Below are 20,186 nucleotides of genomic sequence, written 5' to 3'. Positions count from 1 at the left end.
ACACTCACGGAAGGAGAGTTGTAACCAACACAGAATTATAACAATTATAATTATGTAACTATGTAATTATGTAATTTAAAATTAACACTAAAGAAAGAACGAAAATCCCGAAAGGAATCGTTCTACAAAAGCTGAAAAAACAACAAATACAATTAGATTCATAAACTAATTGAGACAAAACGTACGGCGTAGCAACCCCACCCACACGGGAAGGAAGCTACTCAGACGTAGTAAAAGTAACGTAGTAAAAGGGGTGAACGACCTCAAAGAGAGAGAGAGAGAGAGAAAGACCGTAGTCAAACTCGATCACGACCCATGAAATTACACCATGGTGGCCTAACTGCCGAGGGCTCCACGGAGATATCGTACACTACACACACAAGCACAAACTCTGAAAAGGAAACTTACTGATTTCTATACTCAAATATATACATAAACACGAACAAATGTTTACATACATATTGAGTAAAAGAAAAGTAAGTGATTAAGTAAAGACAAAACAAACAATGGCTGCCAAGCGAGGACAAAGACAGAGACGTCAGTCCATTGTCCTAGCCAAAAGTGAAGTGAAACAGTTCACCGGTGTGTGAGGGGGGAGGGGTAGCTAGCTACCACTCCCCTAACCCCCTGCTAACTAGCGCGGGGGTAATACACCCTCGTTAAATTCTAATGGCTCGCCATTTCAGCTACGCCGAAAGGGAAACCCAATGTAAATAGCATGGTTTGTATTTCGGTTACGGAACAAATCAATTTTAAGTTTTTCATAAAGTTAAGTGATAATATTTTCAGTCATTTGTTGATTGCTTTCATGTAGTTAAGTTTAATGTTTTGTGCCATTTATTAATGTGATCTGTTCGGGTAAGTGTTTATGTTTTCTGCCACTTGTTAATATTTTCTGTCATCTGTCATCCTCCTTTGCCGTCCCGCCACTTTGCTTTCAGACATCACCTCACTCCAAAGGTAAGTTTCCACATTTTTGTTACTAAATTTTCCATTTATTATTGCATTGCTATACTGTCTGTTCTAATTATACATTAACTTTACAGCTTATTAATGGTTATTATTGAATGATCCAAATGATTGTATTTCATGGTGTTCAATGGAGTTTAGGCCATCATAAAAATTTAATGTGGTGTTAGGCTATTTACATGTAAAAGGAGACGATGCGAAAAAATCACGATATGAAAGCCACTACAGAATCAATTAATTTTGTATAGTGAAGCATTACATAATTTAATCGTTTTTTCCTTTTATTCAAAGAATAGCAATGAGCTCCGAGTAAGAATCACTAAAATAATGGAACATACCTCATAAAAATTATCTGCAAATAACTTATATAACTAACGTTTCTTTGGTGTTGAAAAATTTGATTGCTTGTAAACACCTTCAATTTATGAGAAAATGAAATAGAATTCCTACAGTATTTTTTACCTCAAGATAATGTGAAAATTTAACTGAACTATAACAAAACCTTTATACAAATTCCCAAAAGAGTACAGAGAATACTTGCGTGTTTTCTGACGACATCTGTATGAAAACAGGGTGAAATTCTTATTAGGATCTGGAACTACTAAAGACTTCCACCTGCTTCTTGAAAACTGGTAACGTGCTTCATCAGTTGCCAAATGCTTCAAGTAATTCCACTTGGGATCCTGAAAAAGATGAAAATTTATAGTGGTAATGCAGACTTGATACACATTGCATTAAACAGAAAACCTATAAAAAAAAAATTTTAAAGAATGGAAGTTTACAACTATCTTCTATTTCATATGTAAATATGACAAATTCAAAATAAATTGTATTTTTCCTAACCATACAAACCTTAGCTATTTACAAAGGGTTACCTTTTAGCGTAGCTGAAATGGCGAGCCATTAGAATTTAACGAGGGTGTATTACCCCCCCGCGCTAGTTAGCGGGGGGGGAGGGGAGTGGTAGCTAGCTACCCCTCCTCCCCCTCACACACAGGTGAATACTCACTTTCACTTAGTGGTAGGACTTGTCTTGGGGGACAGGGCTGGCGGGCAAATATGTGTAAATAGCTAAGGTTTGTATGGTTAGGAAAAATACAAATTATCTTCGAATTTGTCATTTGTTCCGTAACCGAAATACAAACCACGCTATTTACAAAGGGTGACTTATCCCTTAGGATGGGTGGAAAGTCCCAGCCATACTGGCTTTGGCTTTACCCGGGGACTCAGAATCCGAGTGAGTCGCACTCGAGAAAAGGAGTCCCTGCACCTCACAAGTTCCTTGCTCCGCAAGGAACCATGTAGCCTACGTAAGCTTGTGTGTGAAGGAAGAAGTATGGGGTATGGGGGACGCGACAGTATTGACTCAATACTCGGAACACAAGGAAGCATGGTTTACCTGCAGAGGTTCGAGGTCAGCTATGCAGAGACCAGGATGCTGCTTCCCCGTAGAGGGGATGATGAAGAAAAAAGTAAGGGCCAGACATACTTTTTTCGTTCATGCAGACTAAAACCTGATAACAATGCCCTCAACCTTCTGCTACCTGTCCAAAAAGGAGCCTGAGGTTAGACCAGCTGTTGTGTAGCCACCACAGAGCGATAGAAAACGTATCGAGACTCCTGTGGGTCACGCCCTGCAGGAAGCGGGCTGCGAAGGTCATTAGACGCTTCCAGACTCCAGCTTGTAGCACCTGCGTCACAGAGTAGTATTACTCGAAGGCGAGGGACGTTGCGATGTATCCAACATCGTGCTGTAGGGCGACGTGACGGGGGAGGGTCTGGAGACAGGTCGAGATGAATGTCCTTGAGTCCAGGCTGAAGAGGTATACTGGTGACTCTCCCCCCATGTCCTCCGTGTGCTCCCAAATCGGCTGGAACTGAGGACAAACTGCAGCTGTTCCCAGCGCTAACCTCTCGATTCCTTTACTGGCAAGAAAGAGAAGGTCTTGGGACATCAGATACAGAATGGAGACTCGAAATCTTGAATGAATCGGACCGAAGGGCCGGGACCCTCAGATTCTGAGTCTAGCCAACAACTCAGGAGCGAGCCTGAATGTTGCCTTCCCCTCTTCCTTAGAAAGGGGGGGAGTAGTAAGAGACCAAGAAGATTGCTTACACACTGGCCGTGGCCAGAGTGAGCAGAAGACCCAAGGCGGAATACAATCCGAGGCCTGTCGTAAAGGGTCTTGAGAAGATCTCTTAAAGGACTAAAAGTCCGAGCCATGCTCCAAGTTGGAGGTCTTCCTCCGACTAGGGCAGGGACGATCGTAGCTTCGCATGAGCGAGGATAGATCCAGCGGGCAGGAAAAAGTTATTCCTTTAAGCCAGAAGGTCAGGGAAAGGCTGAGCGACAGGCTTCATTGCCGAGAGCTGAAAGGAGTTTCCTCCCGCCGAAAGGCAATAAGACCGTTATACTGGAGAAGAGGCCTCAAGGGAAGAGGTATATCTCCCACGGCACCAACCACCTTAGACTCTTCACTTTGCCTGGGAGACCCCTGTGGATGACTATCGCAGATGACGCGACCTCCGTACCGCGACTGTAGCGGGTTGTCTCTTCTTGAGGAGGAAGCGTAGTGTCTCCAGGCATGAAGCCGAAGCGACGCCCCGGTTCGGGAGAGATGTCGCAGTGTGGATGCTTGAGTAGTCTGCGCCGTGGGAGAAGCTCTCCCGGGAGTACCGTCAGGGGAAGCAGAGGGTCCAGAGACCGTTCTGCGCATAGTCCCAGTGAAGCTCTCCCATTGAAAGGTTGACAGACAACCTGGTCTTGTTGAGACCCATTGTCCACAGACAAAAAGGAGGGAAGACGCAGGCGTCGAAGATGTCCCACCATCACCGGAATGCATCTTGCCAGAGTCTCGGGGTCTGAGACTGGGGGGAAGAATAGCGGAAGCTTGAGGTTCCAAGCTGTCGCGATCAGGTCCCTCAGACCAGCACTTGCTGGTTACCCAAGGTCAAAGACCCCCAGGTACACTCCCTCTACGAGGCTCTGCTCGGATAGTCTGAGAGAAACATTCCCCTGCCTGGAATGAGAGAGCCGATGGTGGTATTGAGAGAATCTCAATCATCCCGGTATCTCTACTGCAAGATGTGAAGGTGTGAAAATGCGTCCCCTGCTGGTTAGAATGAAGTCGACGCGCAACGGGGCGACTCGGCAGGAGCTGTAGGATCTGAAGAGGGGCCAGACTAAGGCCCCTAAGCCTGCCTGAATGATGGAGAGGTATCCTTCAGGTCTTGACCATAGGCCTGGACTGGAACATGCCCCCCCCCCCCTTTCCTTTGACGAGTCCGAGAACAGCATCAAGAATGTGGGGAAAGGACGAGAATATCCACTACCATCAAGAGGCTCCATAGGTCAACACCCATTGCAGGTCTAATAGTTCCGCTGGTCTCCTAGGGCCAGGGAGTCCGGTTAAACATTGCCTGAAGCCACCGGAACTTGGATCGCCCCACATGGAACTTATCCTGAGGCGACCGTTCGGACTATAGACGGGTCAATGAGGAAAGGAAAACTAGGAAACGTTCCAAGGTAGGACTGAAAGCTCTGCTTGACTGAGAACAGGTACTGCGACTCTCCTCAGTCTTGCCACAGTCAACCGAAAGGAAGGCTCGGAGGATGTGGTAACAGAATCTGGCGTCCCCAGGTGGTCACCCATCCAAGTACCGACGTTGCTTAACCTCGCTGGACGGACGAGAAGCGGGGTTTCCAACGTGGTAAGGCCGTTGACTCAATATCATGGCCAGATACTCCAGATGTTGAGGCAGAGGAAGAGAAGGCTCCAAGCAAAATACCATGAGCCCACACTCATGGTAAGCATCCGGAAGCTTGTCCCGGCGCTGAAGAAGGTCGAACCCGAGCCTACCGGAGTTGACCAGCCCTCCAAACAGCAGAGGAGGCGGAAGCCTGCACCTGAGCGGCCAAGAGGAAGGCAGGGAGAGTTCTCTGGGGAAACAAACCTGCTATGCCACGGCGGGATAGCCACACTGCATCATAAGCAGGAATACTTGCAGTCTAGGCTGAATTCGACGAGCACCCTGGAAGATGGATGGAATGGAAACAAAGTACCCGTGCTTCCGATCCAGGGTTTAAGGAGTCCTGTCGCCTCGTTACCAGTCTGATCGATTCTGCTGGTCTACGCTGGCCGAAGTTTGTTCGACAAACTTGATGAGGGCTGAGAGGTCGACTACGGACATCCCCTCTCAGATCCTTCCTTACAAGAAAGGATCGACTGAGGGGGCCGGGGGTGAAGCCGTCGATGATCCTAAGGAAGACCTTCGCCTAAGGTATGGATCATTCTGCCCAACCGGGCAACTCTGCTGACGCTATGGCATAGAGGTTCAGAGACACTGAATTCGCTGACAGAGACAGCAGGTGCGATATCCTTGGCTAATCACAGAGATTGTGCGGGAATGGGCATCGGGAAGCTGTCATTCGGACGAGTAACCTTAAGCATCCTCCCAGAAAAAAACCTGCAATCCTAGAGTTCGTGAACTCCTTTTAGGACTATGCCCCCCCGGGGGAGTCTCCCGTGCCATCTGTTCCTGACAGGAGGAAACTGCAATTGGACACCTTGTCCCAGTTGTCGTAGCCGATAACTTAGGCCGACGTGGTTGAAAGAAAAGGGCTCTGGAGCCCTGCAGAGTCTGGAAGAAAGCGCCTTGGAGGAGTGAAACCGGAAGTCGATTTCCTCCGCACAGCAGCTGTCTAAGTCTCTGTCCTTGGGCACATACAAACTCTTCTTAAGGATGGAAGGGTGTCTGAGGTCGTCGACCTCCACCGATGAGACACCCGAAGGAAGCCCTCAGTCAGCGCGTCCAGATGGTACAACATCGAGCTTGTCCGCAAGTTAGATACTTAACGACGAAAGGCCAAGGTGCATAAGCTCGAGAGGAGGAAAGTACCCTTGATCTTCCTGTAGCTTCCTTGAACCAAACCTCGGGCCGTAACCGAGGAGGGAAAGAACCTGGTAAGCTCCCAGAGGAAGAGGTAAGCAGTCACCCCTTGTCCGATGGAGAAATCTCGAACGGAAAGCCCCCCCCGCCAAAAATCCTTCCAGGGAATGACGGGGAAGGGCTAACCCAGGTTCAGGAAAGAGGAGTGTTGCTCAGATCTCCCTTAAGTTTCTCCTATTCTTGCAAGGGTCATGCTCTGCGTTTACGGGGTGAGGCCGTGTTCTGGAAATACGCTCCAGAAGAACTCGCCAGGCTGGTCATGCTGCGAAACCCCATTGGGAATCGTGGTCGCAATCGCCCTGGAGCTCGCGCGACGGAAAATCAAAGATTTTCGTGTGGGCGAACGTGGAAACGCCCATGCGCGGTAACGCAAACGAAGGTGAGCGAAGGACCGCAAAAGGAAGGCGAGCGTGGTAGGAAGGGCGAGAGCTGGTGGTCGGCAAGCGATAACCCATAGACGAGCAATGGATACTGCAAGAAATAAGCCGACATTTGTGCGAAGAAACACTGTAGGTTCGCGCGACGGAACACCATCCGTCCGCGCGATGGAAAAACCGTTGGTTCGTGCGTGGGCGAACATTGGAGAGTACGAGCGTAGACGTGCGGGCGCACGGTCGAGCGGGCGAGCGGTCGCGCAGGCGAGCAGTCGTGAGGGTGGGCAGGTGGATGAGAGCGAGTCCGAGGCGGCGAACGCAAGCGTTAGCGCGATGGCGAGGAAACGCGCTGCCGCGTGGGCGAGGAAGACCGCTGGCGATATGGATCAACAAGCGATCGGTGGTGAGCTGGTGAGCGCTAATGCGCAGGTTGGCGATGGCGCGTTGTGTTATGCCGACGCGATGGTCGAGCAGTATGCGCAGGTGAACGATCCTGCGTTAGCGAGCAGTATGCGAAGGTGAGAGATCGCGAGCAGCCTGTGCAGGAGGGCGATCGCGCGATGGCGATCAGCATGCGCCGGGTCGCGCGATGGCGATCAGCATGCGCCGGGTCGCGCGATGGCGATCAGCATGCGCCGGGTCGCGCGATGGCGATCAGCATGCGCCGGGTCGCGCGATGGCGATCAGCATGCGCCGGGTCGCGCGATGGCGATCAGCATGCGCCGGGTCGCGCGATGGCGATCAGCATGCGCCGGGTCGCGCGATGGCGATCAGCATGCGCCGGGTCGCGCGATGGCGATCAGCATGCACCGGGTCGCGCGATGGCGATCAGCATGCGCAGGGTCGCGCGATGGCGATCAGCATGCGATGGCGATCAGCATGCGCAGGGTCGCGCGATGGCGATCAGCATGCGCAGGTCGGCGGTCGCGGGATGGCGATCAGCATGCGCAGGTCGGCGGTCGCGCGATGGCGATCAGCATGCGCAGGTCGGCGGTCGCGCGATGGCGATCAGCATGCGCAGGTCGGCGGTCGCGCGATGGCGATCAGCATGCGCAGGTCGGCGGTCGCGCGATGGCGATCAGCATGCGCAGGTCGGCGGTCGCGCGATGGCGATCAGCATGCGCAGGTCGGCGGTCGCGCGATGGCGATCAGCATGCGCAGGTCGGCGGTCGCGCGATGGCGAGCACTATCTGCAGGTGGGCGATCGCGCGGGCGAGCGGTCGTGAGGGTGGGCAGGTGGATGAGAGCGAGTCCGAGGCGGCGAACGCAAGCGTTAGCGCGATTGCGAGGAAACGCGCTGCCGCGTGGGCGAGGAAGACCGCTGGCGATATGGATCAACAAGCGATCGGTGGTGAGCTGGTGAGCGCTAATGCGCAGGTTGGCGATGGCGCCTTGTGTTATGCCGACGCGATGGTCGAGCAGTATGCGCAGGTGAACGATCCTGCGTTGGCGAGCAGTATGCGAAGGTCAGCGATCGTGAGCAGCCTGTGCAGGAGGGCGATCGCGCGATGGTGATCAGCATGCGCCGGGTCGCGCGATGGTGATCAGCATGTGCAGGTCGGCGGTCGCGCGATGGCGAGCACCATCTGCAGGTGGGCGATCGCGCGATGGCGAACAGCATACGCAGTTGAAGGTGGGCGATCGCGCGATGGCGAACAGCATACGCAGTTGAGGGATGCGCGATGGCGATCAGCATGCGCAGGTGTGCGGTCGCGCGATGGCGATCAGCATCCGCAGGTGTGCGGTCGCGCGATGGCGATCAGCATGCGCAGGTGTGCGGTCGCGCGATGGCGATCAGCATGCGCAGGTGTGCGGTCGCGCGATGGCGATCAGCATGCGCAGGTGTGCGGTCGCGCGATGGCGATCAGCATGCGCAGGTGTGCGGTCGCACGATGGCGATCAGCATGCGCAGGTGTGCGGTCGCGCGATGGCGATCAGCATGCGCAGGTGTGCGGTCGCACGATGGCGATCAGCATCCGCAGGTGTGCGGTCGCGCGATGGCGATCAGCATCCGCAGTTGAGGGTCGCGCAATGGCGATCAGCATCCGCAGTTGAGGGTCGCGCGATGGCGATCAGCATCCGCAGTTGAGGGTCGCGCGATGGCGATCAGCATGCGCAGGTGAGCTAGTAGCTGGCGAACCATGTTCCTTCAGAAGTGTTGGAGAACGTTGGCGTGCCGGCTGTAACACACGCGGGCGATCCGGAGATCGCCGAGAGACAGGTGATCGCTGGCGAGCTGATGATCGCTGGCGAGCTGATGATCGCTGGTGAGCTGATGATTGCTGGCGAGCTGATGATCGCTGGCGAGCTGATGATCGCTGACGAGCAGAAGGCTACGCGTGGAAGCCTGCGCAAAGAAGAAGAGTCCTTGACCCCGACCTGAACCGAAGTTCTAGATCGCGAGGGCGAACGTGGGCGCACAGGGCGCGTAACAGGAACCAACAGGAACCGCAGGGATGATCATCTTGAAAGCGCTGACGAACAGGAGAGCGCTGATGAGCAGAAGAGCGCCTGTGTGCTAACACTGAGCAGGAGCAGGAGAGAACACAGCAGAAGGGCGCGCAGGGAAACCCTGACACCACGCAAGGGAAGAACCCCCGTGGGGGCAACCCTTTGCCCCGAAGGGATCGTTATCCGCCGGGAGACTGATGTCCGTCGGAAAACCGCTGTCCGTCGGGAAGACTGTTGCCCTTCGGAAGACGAGATCAGACTGCTGTCCATCTGCACCAAGGCGGAAGATCGAGAAAAAGGAGTTGTAGGCTGCAAACGGAGATCCAAAAAGGCGCCTCAAGCACCCTTATAGGGAGATGAGAGGCCCTTACGACGAGGCGGACGGTGGGCCTTACGGCGAGGGAGGCCAACAGCAACAGCAACAGAAGAAACCTCTGAAGAGGAGTCTCTATGAGTGTACTCTCTCGCGAACGAAAGAGAAACACTTCGTGGAAGAGACTGGTCAGCCAGTGACCTAAAAGGAGCAATCCTCCGAAGAGGAGCTCCTGCAGTTGCCCAGCCCCTTGAGCGAAACTGCAGGTGCGACCGCTCAGCACCAAGAGCATAGTCGCACGAAAAAAAGGCAAGAGAAGAACCCCCCAAAAGGGGAAAAACTCAAGCCTGGACAGGAAAAACTTCCCTCGGAAGGGAAGTTACCCACCCAAGGAGGCAAGCCTCCTGAGAGTTCTAAAATGAACTGGAGAGCTGTCCGTCGTCACGGGAGTACTTCCAGTAGAAGGAGACACGCCCCTGACGAAAATACAAGGGGGGAGGCAGCAACAGCCGAATCCCCAGGACTCAACCAGACAGCTCACACCGTTGCCATATTACAGAAACGAACTAGATTGGTAACTGTAAAAAAATAAAACAAATAATATTAGTACACATTCATTCCCCCGGGAAGGCTCCGAAGAGGAATCCCGAAGGAAAGGAACAAGAATTACACAACAGGCACGTGCCCTCACAACCACTTACACTCGCGGAAGGAGAGCTGTAACCAAAACAGAATTATAACAATTATAATTATGTAACTATGTAATTATGTAATTTAAAAATGAATGAACACTAAAGAAAGAACGAAAACCCCGAAAGGAATCGTTCTACAAGCTGAAAAACAAAAAACAACTACAATTAGATTCATAACTAATTGAGACAAACGTACGGAGTAGCAACGCCCCACATGGAAAGGAAGCTACAAGGGCGTAGTAACACGTAGTAAAAGGGTGAACGACCTCGAGAGAGAGAGAGAAAGACATAAGTCAAACTCGATCGCCACCCATAAAATTACGCCGTGGTGGCCTAACTGCCGAGGCCTGCACGTAGATATCGTACACTACACACACAAATCTGAAAAGGAAACTTACTTATTTCTATACTCAAATATATATACAAACATGAAAACATGTTTACATATATATAGAGTAAATGAAAAGTAAGCGATTAAGTAAAGACAAAACAAACAATGGCTGCCAAGAGAGGACCAAGACAGAGACGTCTGTCACAGTCCGAGCCAAAAGTGAAAGTGAGTATTCACCTGTGTGTGAGGGGGAGGAGGGGTAGCTAGCTACCACTCCCCTACCCCCCCGCTAACTAGCGCAGGGGTAATACACCCTCGTTAAATTCTAATGGCTCGCCATTTCAGCTACGCTAAAAGGTAACCCTTTGTAAATAGCGTGGTTTGTATTTCGGTTACGGAACAATTAATATTTGGATGTGATATGCATCTGAATACTATGTTTAAACTTTTATAGAGGATATGTAGACTTCACATTACTAATTTTCATAGAAGTTGAACACACCTAAATATTTAAATAAAAAACATCCAAATAAGAAATTTACGTGCAAAATTGAAAATAATAGCAAACTTCCATCCTTGTCATCACTATTCTAAGTTTACTCAATTTCTTATGATTTTCCTATATATCTATTTAGTATTAGTTCTAGTACCATCATATCTGATCAGTCAATTCAGTGCTTACAAAATTATTAAATTCTGGTATAATTATTTCAAATAGTTATGAAACAATTTTACTGTATCAAAAAGGACATCAGATACTTTATAAAAAGCTACCATATTTGGGAAATCTTAACCTTGAATCCCCCCCCCCCCAAAAAAAAGCCCCTTATATAATACTAAGAAATTCCTATCTCCAGATACAGTTCAAGTTGTCCTTACCTATTAACCCTTTTACCCCCAGGCTTTTTGGAAATTTCCAACCCTTAACCCCCAAGGGGTTACTTTTTTCCCAGCACATTTTGGTGTATATTTCTTTTAAATTGCTCTAACAGCCTTAATTTTTGTCATAGAGATGTCAGGTTGGTCTCATTCTCTTGGAAAATGTCTGAAGTTTCTCAAAAAATCATCAAAAATATGAAAAAAATAATTTTTATAGCATTTTTTTGCAAGGACGTACCGGTACATCCATGGGGGTAAAGGGATGGCTTTTGTGAAACGTACCAGTACGTCCTTTGGGGGTAAAAGGGTTAATTCACAATTGTATCTTACTCCCTCCCTTTAAGCTTATCTTCAAGTGTTGTTTACAAGTTCATATGTCCTCACTGTAATGCCAGGTATACTGGTAGCTATAACTTTTACTTATGAAATTTTTTATTTGTTCCTTCACATACAACCTTTCTTTCTTTAAAATAGGGAGTCACTTATTGGCAGGTAGAAGTTCCTCTACAACTGAACTTACTTTAACGGCTGCTTTTCCTGTCCCATACAGCAGGGGAACCCCACTCTCTAGAGGACCTCCACTGTCGTTTTATCTTGTTCGTTCAGAGTATTCAACCTTTTTATATCACGTATTGTTCATTTACTGTTAAATCGTCACTGTCAAACGACTCACAGAATAAAAAAGTCTTCAGTTTCCTCTTGAAAGCCTTAATGTTTCGCTGGAGCTTATTGCATAGTCTTGGGGCAGCATATTTAAAGGCTCTAGGGCCTGCAGTAGACATGTATCTACGTTCCAATAGTTTGAAACCATCTGTAACTATTCTCGTGTCAACACGGTTTGTTGGCTGCGCAATATGTAGCAATTCCCTTGAATATTTTGGACAACTGGTTCTGATAACTTGGTGGGTTATTGTATATATTATAAATTCAATTCTCTTTTTCATTGGCAGCCAGTGTAAATCAATTAGTATTGGGGTGATCCTATCTCTATGTGGGACACCTTTTATCAGTCTTGCTCCTCTGTATATTATGTTTGGTAATTTCTTAAGTTGTACTTTTGGTAAATTGTAATAAATAGAGTTGATTGGCACTGAGTCATTATTTATGTTCATTTGAATATCACCCAGGCTTCTAAGTGTTTCTTTTTCCCACCACCTTGAACTCGGTTTTGTTCTCATTTAATTTTAGTTGTTTAATTGACATCCATTCTCTAACACTATCAAGGATTCAGTTTAGAGTTTCAGTAGTGTCATCTATATAAAATTTTTGTAGCGTGATATTTTTTTCTGTGGAAAGCTAAAGTCATATTCATTACTTGTATTTTTCCCTTTCAAAAATTTGCCTGACTAATAGAGCATATTATAATTCCCACTAGTAAGCTAACAAAATTACTAAAACCTGGATTCCAATAATTGGTTTGAAAATTTCCAGGAAGAATGTAATGTACCTTGAACTAAGTTCTTTACAATATTTACAAATTTCCTCAATTGTATGTCTCATTTCTTATTGTACAATACTTTTAGAAGCTATTCCCATAAGTTTTTCCATAACGAAATACATCAGTGAAATTACGGGCCTTTATTTATAGAACAGGCCTTTTACCAACACAAGAGGAATATTCCTATGCCTGTTATGGAAAAGCTAACTGGTTTATCAAAACTGACTAAACCTCCTGCAGAATTTTATTTTCTTCATGTTTTGTGGTAATCTCCTGCAATATTTAGTCAGATATGTCTGCAGTATACAATGTTTGCTAAACAGAAGTTTTATGAATTCCCCATGAATTTCTGCTGCGATACAGGGACTTGTAAGTTACTCTTTAGTCCTTTTATTCTTAATTATTTTATTCTTTCTTGAAGAAAATGTTCTTTTACAATGTGTTTCACATCCATTGAATACCACAGGAGCATCCCCAGAGGATGCTGCCACAGCAGAGCAGGAAGCTCTTTCTTGTTCAAGAACAGTTGCGCGGCATCTCTGAGCCTGACAATGGATACGTGTGAAGGAGACTGCCACTGTTTTCATATCTAGCAGCATGTCCTGATACTTACTGTACTTTTTATTATGCTTGTAAAGAGAATCAACCTTTCCCATTTGTTTTCATCCCAAAATGGTGACAAAAGGAGAGTAGCTAATATCTATCCTGAAGTGTCAAATGTTAAAATATCTTAATATGTTGTTTTCATTAGTAAAATAAATTTTTGAATATACTTACCCGATGATCATATAGCTGTCAGCTCTGCTGCCCGACAGAAAAACCTACGGGCGTAATACGCCAGCGATCGCTATACAGGTGGGGGTGTACATCAACAGCGCCATCTGTCAAGTAGGTACTCAAGTACTCGATGTCAACACAGAACCAATTTTCTCCTCGGTCCACTGGGTCTCTATTGGGGAGGACGGGTGGGTCCTTTAATTTATGATCATCGGGTAAGTATATTCAAAAATTTATTTTACTAATGAAAACAACATTTTTCAATATTAAACTTACCCGATGATCATATAGCTGATTCACACCCAGGGGGGTGGGTAGAGACCAGCATTACATGTTGACATTATTATGAGCTAAGTATTCCGTATTTCATTTTAGCAGTTATTCAAAATAACAAACATAAAATAAATAAGTACCTGGTAAGGAAGTCGACTTGAACAATTACTCTGCCTTTTTAAGTACGTCTTCCTTACTGAGCCTCGCGATCCTCATAGGATGCCGAGCGACTCCTAGGAGCTGAAGTATGAAGGGTTGCAACCCATACTAAAGGTCCTCATCAAAACCTCTAATCTAGGCGCTTCTCAAGAAATGACTTTGACCACCCGCCAAATCAAGTAGGATGCGAAAGGCTTCTTAGCCTTCCGGACAACCCAAAAACAATAATAAAACATTTCAAGAGAAAGATTAAAAAAGGTTATGGAATTAGGGAATTGTAGTGGTCGAGCCCTCACCACTACTGCACTCGTTGCTACGAATGGTCCCAGAGTGTAGCAGTTCTCGTAAAGAGACTGGACATTCTTAAGATAAAAGACGCGAACACTGATTTGCTTTTCCAATAGGTTGCGTCGAATATACTTGCAGAGATCTATTTTGTTTAAAGGCCACGGAAGTTGCGACAGCTCTAACTTCGTGTGTCCTTACCTTCAGCAAAGCTTGGTCTTCCTCATTCAGATGGGAATGAGCTTCTCGTATTAACAGTCTGATAAAATAGGATAAAGCATTCTCTGACATAGGCAAAGATGGATTCTTAACTGAACACCATAAAGCTTCAGACGGGCCTCGTAAAGGTTTTTAAATAGAACTTAAGAGCTCTTACGGGACATAATAATCTTTCTAGTTCATTTCCAGCCATACGATAAGTTTGGAATATCGAACGATATTGGTCAAGGCCGAGAAGGCAGCTCGTGTTTGGCTAGAAAACCAAGTTGTAGAACATGTAGCCGTTTCGGATGAGAATCCGATGTTCTTGCTGAAGGCATGAATCTCACTGACTCTTTTAGCTGTGGTTAAGCATATCAGGAAAAGAGTCTTAAAGGTGAGATCTTTCAGGGAGGCTGATTGAAGCGGTTCGAACCTGTCTGACATAAGGAATCTTAGTACCACGTCTAAATTCCAACCAGGTGTAACCAAACGACGCTCCTTCGTGGTCTCAAAAGACTTAAGGAGGTCCTGTAGATCTTTATGTTTGGAAAGATCTAAGCCTCTGTGACGGAAGACTGATACCAACATGCTTCTGTAACCCTTGATAGTGGGAGCTGAAAGAGATCGTTCTTTCCTCAGATATAAGAGAAAGTCAGCTATTTGAGTTACAGAGGTACTGGTCGAGGATACGGATACTGACTTGCACCAGTTTCGGAAGATTTCCCACTTCGATTGGTAGATTCTAAGGGTGGATGTTCTCCTTGCTCTAGCAGACGCTCTGGTTGCCTCCTTCGAAAAGCCTCTAGCTCTCGAGAGTCTTTCGATAGTCTGAAGGCAGTCAGACGAAGAGCGTGGAGGCCTTGGTGTACCTTCTTCACGCGTGGCTGACGTAGAAGGTCCACCCTTAGGGGAAGTGTTCTGGGAACGTCTACTAGCCATCGAAGTACCTCGGTGAGTCATTCTCTCGCGGGCCAGAGGGAAGCAACTAGCGTCAACCTTGTCCCTTCGTGAGAGGCGAACTTCTGCAGTACCTTGTTGACAATCTTGAACGGAGGGAATGCATATAGATCTAGATGTGACCAATCTAGTAGAAAGGCATCTATATGAACTACTGCTGGGTCCGGGATAGGTGAGCAAACTATTGGGAGCCTCTTGGTCATCGAGGTTGCGAAGAGATCTATGGTTGGCTGGCCCCAGGTGGCCCAAAGTCTCTTGCATACATCCTTGTGGAGGGTCCATTCTGTTGGAATTATTTGTCCCTTCCGACTGAGAGTAGGTCCCTCCTTGCTTGGAGATGTACGTCAAAGCCGTGTGTTGTCTGAGTTCACCTCCACCACTTTGCCTTGAAGGAGAGACCTGAAGCTTTTCCAGGTCAGACGTACTGCCAGTAGCTTCTTGCAGTTGAAATGCATTGTCCTTTGACTCGAGTTCCATAATCCCGAGCATTCCCTACCGTCTAATGTCGCACCCCAGCCTACGTCCGATGCGTCCGAGAAGAGAACGTGGTTGGGAGTCTGAACAGTCAGGGGAAGACCCTTTCTAAGGTTGATATAGTCCTTTCACCAAGTCAGACCAGACTTTATCTTTCCGGAAACCGGGATCGAGACCGCTTCTAGCGTCTTGTCCTTTTCCAGTGAAAAGCTAGATGGTATAGAAGAGGACGGAGGTGTAGTCTTCCTAGTGACACAAATGAACCACGGATGACAGTGTCCTTACCAGACTCATCCACAGCCTGACAGGGCAGCGTTCCTTCTTCAGCATCTTCTGGATGGATAGCAGGGCTGGGGGTTGATCGTCTTGTTCAGCAACGTCCTCATCAGAGGGTTCCTCATCCGAAACTGATGAGGAAACGGCAACGGAGTGGGCAACGTCTGACTCGCTGAATCCGGTCGCACTGGAGGATGCGTGACGGAGCCGGACGCAAAATCATGGTACTGCTGCACAGTCTGTGAACTGTCAACAACCATGGGGACGCGAGGAAGTACAGCGTCAACCCGAAACTGTCTAGACTGTCTGGGTTGTGCAGTCAACACCGTACCGGGTTGCTGAGGTTGACGCACTGCGTCACAACAAGTCACCTCTGCTGGTTGTTGAACTTCTTCCTAGTGACACACTGAACGTCAACAACCACCTCCGAGCGTCGCTTAACGTCAACGTGCGACTGGCAACCCACACTGGGTCGCATCGGTGGAGGAACCACCTCAACTGGCGGACGCGAGTAGGATACCTCAGCGCCAACAGGGCACACAACCAACCGGTAGGAAGGTTGTTGGCCAGAAGGTTCTTCTCCGTATTAAGTCCTCTATCAAGGACACAAGCTTGGACTGCATGTCTTGCAGCAAAGCCCATTTAGGGTCTACGGGAGCAGGTGTGGCAACAGACGGGGTTAGCGACTGAAGCGGAACCATTTACCATCCCTGGAAGCCTTGTTATGTGTGACATAATAGTACAGCAAAACTTCAAAGGCTCGACAAAAGTTGAGAAGTTGACCTGTAAACAACTGGAGCGTCTCCTGGCTATGCGCCTGGCCGAGTCTACCAGAAGTGAGAAGTCTACCTGGGCAGAGGCATGAACTCCCAAGCTGAGAACTTCTCTCGTGTCCTATCAGACTCTCGCTCTATAAGCCAGATAAAAAGAAGGGAAATCAAAAGGCTGTATCCCTAAAACTCCTCCTGGTGCAAAAACCAGTCGCCTAGCCGACGTAACGCTCTCTAGGAGAGCGAGAGAGCACTAGATTAACAACAACGGCTTCGAAGTAGCTAGGCCTAGTGTAAGTTCTGACGTGAGGCGAACGAGGAGCAGCAGTTACAAGATCCGGACGAAGATCCTTAAAAAATCATCATGATTTAATTAAAGTCCATAGGAGGCTAAGCAGCTTAAGGCTCCTCTCCAAATGACAGAGTCCTCAAAGGAATATCAGTAGGAGGGAGAACAGCACTTTCTCATCTACAGGAACCTTGTCCGAGAAAAGCTAGGTTATCTCAGTGAGGGTCTCACTGGTGCATTAGCAGCAGACCAGAAGGCAACGTTATGTAACTGCTTGACAGTCTGTGAACTGTCAAAAACTGAACTGTCAACCACAACAGGTGCGTGAGGACATACAGCACTGGTGCATTAGCAGCAGACCAGAAGGCAACGTTATGTAACTGCTTGACAGTCTGTGAACTGTCAAAAAACTGAACTGTCAACCACAACAGGTGCGTGAGGACATACAGCACTGGTGCATTAGTAGCAGACCAGAAGGCAACGGCATGTAACTGCTTGACAAGTCTGTGAGCTGGCAACAACCAAAGCTGTGTGGGGAAGCCTCAACTCCTGACTGACTAGTCTGCTGCGGGCGAGTGGCGGTAACCACAGTGGGTTGCGGAGGCTGACGCATCGTGTCAAAACACAGCAGCTTAACTCCACCCTCCTGTTGTTGTGGTAGCACACGCACGTCAACGGAGGGTTCCGTGCGTCTGTGAACGTCAGCATGCGTCTGGCAGGGTCGACTGCGCATGGGTGGAGGAGCTCTCACAGCTGGAGTGTGGGAGCAGGCAGCCACAGCGTCTGCTGGGCACACAACAGTGGTAGGTTGTAGGCTAACGGGTGCAGCGTCAACCTTCTCCGCACGAAACTCCTGCATAACAGCAGCTAACTGAGTCTGCATAGACTGCAGCAAAGACCACTTAGGGTCTACAACAGCGGGTACGGCAATAGACGGAGCTACTGCCTGTTGTGACTTAGGGTCTACAACAGCGGGTGCGGCAACAGACGGAGTTACTGCCTGTTGCGGTACCACTTTGCCTCTCTTAGGAGGTGTGCAGTCATCGGAAGACTGCAGCGAGTCCGAACTGACCCAGTGGCTACACCTGGGCCGTTGGACTTGCGCGGAAGGGACCGACTTGCACTTAATAAGCTGCGAGACCTTGGTCCAAGGTTTCTTACGAGAAACCTCTTCCGCAGACGAGAAGTAAATGGGCTCTCTCGTCTTTGTGTGGGTGGGGCGATCTTGGGTAGATACGCCCGAAACCACGGAGGGAAAAACGTCTGTTTGTTGATCAAGGCCTGACGAACCCATAAGTCGTTCGACATTACTTCTCCCCTGGGCTTGGGAGCTTGCAAGAGGTCCCGGACTAGGTGAACGACAGGCACGAACAGACGAACCCTCGGACGCAACACTGTAACACTTTGCGCATATCACTTTATCACTTCGATTTTCTGTTTTGCACTTATTTCACTGAAATCGAAACTTTTACTGATTTCTACCTGAAACATGCAATCCTACCCTTCATTAAAAGGTAGTAATTACGAAAACAGTCGTATAATGCAACAGAAAACAAATATAAAGATAAAGAATTCAGTGGCTGGGAAAGAGACTAAACACTAGTTCAAATAAACTACATTTACAATCTCTCACCGCACATAGCCTGGGAACAAGAATAAAACCCTAGAAACGTTTTACCTTCTTCCCCGTACAGCGACTAGGGAGGAGAGTAACACGAGAACAACGTTACCCGCTTGAACGGAACGTTTTTTCTCCTCTCTCTCCCTCCGTCTCTATCTCTCTCTCTCTTTCTCTCTTGATTTCGCACCTGAGAGAAGAGCCCAATTATATATCGTCAAAACATGTTATTTGGCTAAAGGAAAAAACTGAAAGGTTTTCCAAATAAAAAGTTCCTTTAATTTAGAATTTAAACCATTTAAGCTAAGAAAGAATGAACGAAACGCCAGAATCGGTTTACTCTTACTGCAAAGTGAAACCGTGATACACTCTCTCTCTATCGTAACGATAGAGCGCATGTTGAACGTCCTGAACGTCAACAACTGCGTAGACTAAAAAACTAAACGTTAGTTCATCTTTGAAAACAGTACGAGACTATCAAGGAAATTCTTTCATAAAACATTAAAATCTAAAAAGTTTTAAATTCTTTAAAGGTTAAATACGATATAACGGGCTCAACGTTAATTAACTTCGGTTCCAAGTTAGGACCGCCTACTATCAGGAAAGGTCGCATATAAACAAAACATAAAAATTTATTTTTATATGTTTATAATAAATGGAAAGTTAATAGAAGAGGCCTAATAAAGGCGGAGAGATATAAAATATATAGATCTATAACGTGTTAAGCAAAATTACTAAAAACCTAAACACACTTCCGTCTAAGGGAAGGGTCGGCCATTTAAAAGTGAAAGAGAGTCCATACTCTCTTTGTCACCATAATTAAATCTATCCAAAACGAGTTCAAGTTTTGAAATGAAGATAAAACCCCTGCATAGCGAAAGCTCAAAACTGGAATAGTGTACTTCACCAAATAGTTGTGAAAACAAATCCAGTTAGTAACAGCGTATTTAGTAGGTCTTGCCAGTGGCACGACAGAGAGAAAATTGGTTCTGTGTTGACATCGAGTACTTGAGTACCTACTTGACAGATGGCGCTGTTGATGTACACCCCCACCTGTATAGCGATCGCTGGCGTATTCCGCCCGTAGGTTTTTCTGTCGGGCAGCAGAGCTGACAGCTATATGATCATCGGGTAAGTTTAATATTGAAAAAGATGTATTCACTGCATGTTTGCGCAAGCTGAAATCAGAGTAAAATAAAACATGAGAGAACACCTGAGGAGCAGTGGAAAATCTGAAACACAGGGTCCTGAACTGATATACCACCACTATGTCAAGGAAGTAGTACAGTAGTCAAAGTACTTTCTAGAGGACTGATGGAGGGATATTTGGAAAAATGCATCCTTTAGATTCACTGAAAGCAATAAGTCCTCTCTGATGGCTGAACAAATGGAATATTTTGTTTCCAAGCTGAACGAGGTTTGACGAACAGACCTGTTCAGTGACGATAGGCTGATGACAGGCATTTAGACCCCCAGGTAATTTCACCTGGAAAAATCGACTGTAGAAACAAACCAATTTCGACCCAATTAAGAGTTTTCTGTGATTTTGGAGGTTATGAGCTAAGTCTCTGATCAGGAGTGGCCATTGTTCCTTGTAGGGCCATAAATAGCCATCCCATAGGACTCTTACTGCCCATTGCTTGGCCCCATGTCGCTATTGTTTTGTCCACACTCGCAGCAGCTTGATGAGTGGACTGCTCATCTCAGTAT

General features: G+C 47.5%; 1 protein-coding gene across 3 annotated transcripts in view; it reads right to left on the bottom strand.

Annotated features, from left to right (window-relative positions):
- The window catches only part of LOC137629557 (uro-adherence factor A-like), a 110,928-nt gene that overhangs the window by 40,840 nt on the left and 49,902 nt on the right, over nucleotides 1-20,186 (bottom strand). For all 3 annotated transcript variants that reach the window (XM_068360982.1, XM_068360981.1, XM_068360984.1), the window contains exon 3: nucleotides 1,511-1,652. In XM_068360982.1, coding sequence (XP_068217083.1) covers nucleotides 1,511-1,652 — 142 coding nt within the window. The remainder of the gene's footprint in view (nucleotides 1-1,510; nucleotides 1,653-20,186) is intronic.

This window comes from Palaemon carinicauda, chromosome 37, assembly GCF_036898095.1.
Source record: "Palaemon carinicauda isolate YSFRI2023 chromosome 37, ASM3689809v2, whole genome shotgun sequence".
In the NCBI taxonomy this organism is placed as follows: domain Eukaryota; kingdom Metazoa; phylum Arthropoda; class Malacostraca; order Decapoda; family Palaemonidae; genus Palaemon; species Palaemon carinicauda.
This window is presented reverse-complemented; position numbering and strand designations above follow the sequence as displayed.